Genomic DNA, 6528 nt, shown 5'->3' on the forward strand with positions numbered 1-6528 from the left:
ATTCACCTGTAAGACCTTCTTCCTCTACTTGAAGACCTTCATTTAATATCTCCTCTCTGTATTTATTCAATTCTTCCAGATATGTTTTATTTAATTTTTGTTCGCGCCATTCGGTATCGTATTTGATATTTGGCAACGCAATGTCACCAAGAAAGCCACCTGAAATTGTTCGTTCAATGTGTATGTATATTATTTTAGATATATTTTATTTAAAAAAGAAAAAATAAATTTTTGCAACTTACATCGAAATAACTTTTTTCTACAAATCACTGCCCGTATTCAAAAGCATAAATTAATTAAATTTTCAAGAAACTTTATTCTTTTTTATTTTACATTAACTTGAAAGCGTGTGTAATTCTATATACATATGATGTAATGTTTAGAAAAAATAGCCCTTATGTGACAAGATTTGTATGTACATATGTAAGCCGAAAAAAAAAAGTTTTCGAAGAATTTTACGAATTTATGTGTGCTTCTGAATATCGCGGAAGGAAAAAACTAGCTTATATTTCTCTCTTGATGTGAGCAAGACAAAAATTTAATTCTCGCTTCTGACGTTATAATTCATTATGGTTGAAATGAGTATTCAGATGCCTTAACGAATTTTGATTGCATGCACGCACATACACACACGCGTGCGCGCGTACGTTACGCGTAATAAATTAGAATTCTTCCAATCTGCGACGTCGGGATCTGCGTTCCAGTGTGTTGGTGCCCATTTCGATTAATTAATTAGACACACGCGTACATACATATGCACATGCGTAAACACCCTATACACAGATATATGATCACACCTTGGCAAATATTAACGAGGTTGAAATCGCCACCCCGTCACGAGGACATATCCGTAAATACAGCCTCGTAGCTTCTAGTTGCAGGGCTGTAGTTTCTCTTTACCGAAAGAAAGTGCATGCAAAGTCTGTGCAATATTTTCTTACCGAACAGTAAGAAAATCAATTGTAAAAAAAGTAAAATAAATTATCCATCAAGAAAATCAATTATAATAATATTAAATTCGTTTACGTATTGCTATAAATTAACGCCATGATTGTTACTGTTTTTGTATTATTATTGACGAAGTTCCTCTTTCTTTACACTTTCTGGAATTTTATACAATTGTCTCTTTGTCACAGTTGCTTGGTCGTACAACTTGGAAACAATACGTGTGTAATATTTGTAGGAGGATATATCTGGCACAATGGCTATGTTTTATCTACATTATGTATCAAATAGTTACGTGAATATTTGTTGAAAAAAAAATTATAAATATATAGAAAATAGTAGATGCGGCCCTGTAGCTTTTGTACGTGAATGCGTGTGTACACACAGTGCAGTCGGTTACAAACCGCGTATATAATGCCAAACCTCTGTCCACTCCGAATCGGTGATTTTGTGCTATTCAGGCGAAAGCATTTACATAAATTTGCATCGATACCGCTACGTATAACACGAGCGAAAACAAAAACATTTTATCACTAATCACAAAATTGTCTTCTCTCAAATGTTTTCTTCTCCTTATAAATGATCTCGTCGAAACCCAAAAGAGTCACTGTCACAGAACAAATGATTCTGCGTCTGTTTTGTTCCTCATTCTAGAGATTTTAATGAAACAAATTTTATTTGATAAAAAAACAAAGTTTTCTAAATCAAATAATATCAAAGATAATATCCGAAGATGTGTTATATAGTCGTATGTATCATGAAATCATGGCTGAGCGCCAATCGAGATGTCGATGAACTGTTCCAATCTCCGAATCGATCTGAGAAGCGTCCTTTCCATTTCCAGGACATTTGCAAAAGCACACGAGATATGAGACAGGCTGACAGACAGACAGATAGACAGATAGGGATAGATAGACAGACAGAGACAGATAGAGAGAGGAGAGAGAGAGGAGAAAGAGAGAGAGAGAGAGAGAGAGAGAAGGAAAAGAAAGAGGAGAGGAGGAGGAGAAGAAAAAGCAAGAGGAAGAAGATAAACCGAACACTTTAGAATGGAGTAGATGAGATACTAATCTACTTTCCATAAGCTACCATTAATTACATACTCATTAATTTGTATTTGTAAGATGCGAGGTTAAGAAAAAATAAGAAGAAGAGACGTAGAATTGAGAGAAATAATGCGCAAATTGGGAAATTGCAAAATATCTATATTTTTTCACTTGTAACTTAATACGGTGTATCGTATTACTATATCGTGTATTACATATGTACGTCCGCGAATTACGTGAGTATTTGTACAAGTGTGTGTGCTGTATTGATTCGAATGGAGAAGCCTCTCGCATCGCACTGAGTCTCTATCGTGTCGGATTAAACGCTCGCGTACACTACTGACGTCAACTTTTATATCTGCTTTCTCTCCATTTTTTTCTTTCTGGATCGCTATCGTGTGTGCGATGACAAAATACACAACTGCTATAACATTGGCTTTTGCTAATTAATTAAAATAACGTTTTGATTTACTCTTTTTTTTTTTTTGTCAATTATTATTCCGTTCGTCTCGTTACGGTAAGAGAGTTTGCGAAGTGCGAAGAAGCACTCCGGTTGTGTATATATTTTCTTTTCTCGCTAACGTTATAATCGAGACAAAACAATGTCGTGATTTGCGCTCTCTTTTCCCAAGTCACTATTGCTCTTTCATTAACGCTATCGGGTAGCGCTCGAATGTGTTTTTGCTGTGCAATCATTTTCTCATTGTTTTTAGTGCAATATTGTAGTTTCTATATCAATCCTCTTCTACTCTTACGGTTATAAGACACGAAATGACTTGTTACATTCTGTGAGATGTTTTTTTAATAATAGGTTTATTTCTCTTAGAATACGACAACATTACGCACTCGGAGTAGAGCGAAATGATATTGTGTAGAGGTACAGAAATAATCACAGAATCAGGAAGGATCTAAGCACGCGAAACTCGGGACGGACTCGACGCGGTCCCTCACTCGATTGCTAGGACGAGACTCTGCTCACCTGTCTCTCAACAGGTCAATCACGAGAAGACAGCCTTTCAAAAAACCGTCAAACAACAACAATACAAAAATAACATGTGAAACCAATCGAGACAAACGTCGTATCCGAGACGCGGTTCGTTTTGCGATCGTTTTGCGTCAAAATCCGTCCAGAACCTTTCCGAATGAACATATTTAAAAGTGTAAACCATCCTCTACAATTCTATTATGTAAGCGTACATGTATATAATACATATCTTTGTAAGATAAAAATTTCATTATAGAAATTTCATTCTACGTAAAAAAAAATTGCATTATAAAAATTTCATTCTACATAATATGTCACATTAGAGCTCTCTCCTCTCTTTCTCCTTTGTGCTGAATCCAAACGAATCCGTAGTACTTTCCCTCTTCGTTCGCAGTGTGTAAGGGCTTGCGTCCACGATGCTAGAAATCGACGGTAGGTACGACGGAGTTCTCGAACAAAAAAGCATTTGTATTCCGAATAAATTGAGATCACGAGTGTGGAGTTTTTAAATTCGTGCCAACTGGTAAAGCGCTAAATCAACAAATTCTAACGCGTACGAGCACGTTTTTTTATTTGAATAATAATTAGAAATATGACTTGACATAAATGCGTTTTTTTTTTGCGTAATCCACATATATACGGTATGTATGTACGTGCTATCTATAACAGCTCAATATGTATGGACTGTTGGTCATTCACCGTAATTTTGAATATCGCAACAATGTACGTATATGCGAGCGATATGTGTACACGGATATACAGATTATATGTAGTTGTTGAAACAGAATTGCGATTTTCATAAAACACATTCTCTTATGATTATCCGGTGAGCTACGATTTTACGATTTATTCGTAAATTTACTTCAAATTGTAACACATAAGTCTTCGTGGCGCAGACCATCCGAACCGTAGGAATTTTATACTGTGTTTGCTCACTTAAGCTTTTTTGACACCTGTAGGTATCGTATATTGTGTTATTATCAACGGTGAGGCCGGATGAGCAACGCCCATACATACGCAAATATTTAATTTTTGTACAAAAATATTGAATGAGCATATAATTGATCTTGAATATTAACTACAAAAAAAATAGACCGCTTACTAAGACACTCGTTCTTCTCTCGGGTGATATTTTCACTCTTGAAACAATTATATCTCCGTTGACACGGGATGAATGTGTTAAGAAGCGATAGTATTCTCTTTGATTATTACTTTTGTTATTTGTTGCACGACTAATCTTGGGTTCCAATGACATTTCTTTATGTGGGTATTTACGATGTTTCTTCAATATAAATCTCGTTTATTCTATAACTTCTATAAATAGTAATTATTGTAATGAAGACGTGTGTGTGTGTGTAGAATTGATTTCGAAGTCGATTAAGAAATGTGAATGACAAGACAAGTATTTCTAGTGGACATTTTAATCCTCTTCTCTCTTTATTCTTTTGTTACCGTCCGTCTTTCATCCCAGATAAGTATTCGGCCTAATCCCGAGCGATAAATCCTCATCACGTTTAGCGTTTGCATATCTTTTTACTTCCTGAGTTTGATTCGAGTGAATACCACTACAGTTTCACGTTTGTCCAAATTGAGCGTTAAGTGAATTTTCTTTCGCACACACGCGGGGTGCGTTTCTAAAACTCTACACACAAGTTAAAGCGCGGTGTAGAAAATAAATTCAGCTTTTTGAGTTTAACGTTGCAGACACACACGATGAGGAGAATAAGTGGTGAGACATCTGAAATTCTCGTTGTTTCTCGTCTAAGAAAGAAACAAAAAGGCTGCACATACTGCGTGCCAGAGCCGTGTCAGAGGTTGAAGGGTTATCGTCGAGCGTGATAATCGGACCGAACAGAAGGAAACCGAGGCATGACGTACCGATACTTAACAGAGAATCGACTGCAATTGGCTGCTACCAATTAAAGAGTGTCTATTAACGAATATTGCTTCTTGTTCCGCAACACACTCACGTTACGGAGACAAAATCTTGAGCGTTTTCGATTGTGTAAAGAAAAAGATAAAAAACACATTATACAGTTCGCTAAACTGTGTGCGCGTGCGATTCGCAACAAAACTGTAATATGATACGATGTAATTCTTCGAGTTCCAACATTATGCATGGTATCCTTAGATTTTCAGAAGTGAGGTAGTACTCACACATATTACTGATGTAATTTCACACTTTGCGGTAAATCTCACGTCACATAGCGTATTATGATATCTATTCAAAATACGATATTAAATTTTCATGTATATGAGATATGTGTGTGTGTGTGTGTGTAAATGCCACTGCGAGAGAGAACGCATTCTACACATGTAATAATTCACATACCCTACAAATATAAGGAATGATCTATGTGCGAGACATTTGCATGTGCATGCTTCTCGTATTTATCGTATAAAAATGTGATTCAAAACTTTGTGCAGTCGGAGCAGCAACGATCTAAATAACAATTTTAATGCACCGAGCGGTCGATTGATTACAGAGCAAACTTTTTTTTTACAAAAAAAACTAATATATTTGATAAAGTACATTGCTTAAGTACACTCAACACAAGTGAGAAGAAACATAATTCAGAGGTAAGATATGATACTAGAGAATTGACAAAGATAAATGTAGTGTAGTTTAACAGAGATTCGCGGGTTGTGTACGTATAGATATAAGATGAGAGCGTGCATTAGGAACATCATGCGCCAGAATGCATTATAGAGTTATGAGAACACGCAATCTTGACGATGTTCGCGCGCGCCGCGCGAGAGTAGCTAACTTTTCCTTCAATCTTCCATACCAAACAAAGAAACGCAGCGCGTGCTTTTTCTTCATTACTAAAACATATTTTGATAGAGTATACCGATCCATGTAAAAAAAAACTTTCTAACGTATTCCCTTGATGTTGTAAATTATAGGAAATTACAAGTATTTGAAAGCATTCTGCAAGTACTTGCACAATAGGAAGTACTTTCTTATATATATGTACAAAGTGTATTTTAATTTTAAGTAAACATTAAAAAGAAAAGTAAGAAACAAAAGATCATATTGAACAATTTTTGTAACAAAAAATTCTGTCTCGTATTTATTTTGGTTTTCTTTGATTCTTCTTTATTTAAATCTCTTTATTTAATTGCGCTTGTTTTGATAGATTGCTTATTTATTATTAATATTGTTAAATAAAATTTCTTCTACCTCAGGAATTAAATGATTTCGACTCATATTTATATTAATTTTTTTAACATTCGATGAGAATACACTTCAAAAACAATTGACATTTAAAATTGAAATATATCTTGTATATATAAAGACCTTTCCTATAAATTGAAGTGTGTGTGTGTATGTGTGTGTATGTGTGTGTGTGAAATCTCTCCTGTATTTTCAGTATAAATATTTTTATTTTCTAGACTGATTGCAAATACATTCTTGTAATAGCAGTAGAGTGTTATATTGAAAATAATATTATAACTGTTCACAAATTAAAAAAAAATACCTTTTTATATCTGAAGAGGTATATATATATATATATATATATATATATATATATATATATATATATATAT

At 34.5% G+C, this 6528-nt stretch overlaps 1 protein-coding gene and 1 long non-coding RNA gene across 3 annotated transcripts in view; one reads left to right on the forward strand and one right to left on the reverse strand.

Annotated features, from left to right (window-relative positions):
- LOC109857189 overlaps positions 1-6528 on the forward strand; it is a 17966-nt gene that overhangs the window by 10961 nt on the left and 477 nt on the right. The gene's annotated exons all lie outside the window — the stretch shown is intronic.
- The window catches only part of LOC109857188 (bone morphogenetic protein 1), a 17481-nt gene that overhangs the window by 10480 nt on the left and 473 nt on the right, over positions 1-6528 (reverse strand). Inside the window, exon 2 of one of the 2 annotated variants that reach the window (XM_020433274.1) lies at positions 7-159. The exons of the other annotated variant lie outside the window; for it this stretch is intronic. Coding sequence (XP_020288863.1) covers positions 7-159 — 153 coding nt within the window. The remainder of the gene's footprint in view (positions 1-6; positions 160-6528) is intronic. 2 annotated transcript variants of the gene reach the window in all.

Source organism: Pseudomyrmex gracilis, unplaced genomic scaffold, assembly GCF_002006095.1.
Source record: "Pseudomyrmex gracilis isolate BER0280 unplaced genomic scaffold, ASM200609v1 scaffold_150, whole genome shotgun sequence".
Taxonomy (NCBI): Eukaryota; Metazoa; Arthropoda; class Insecta; order Hymenoptera; family Formicidae; genus Pseudomyrmex; species Pseudomyrmex gracilis.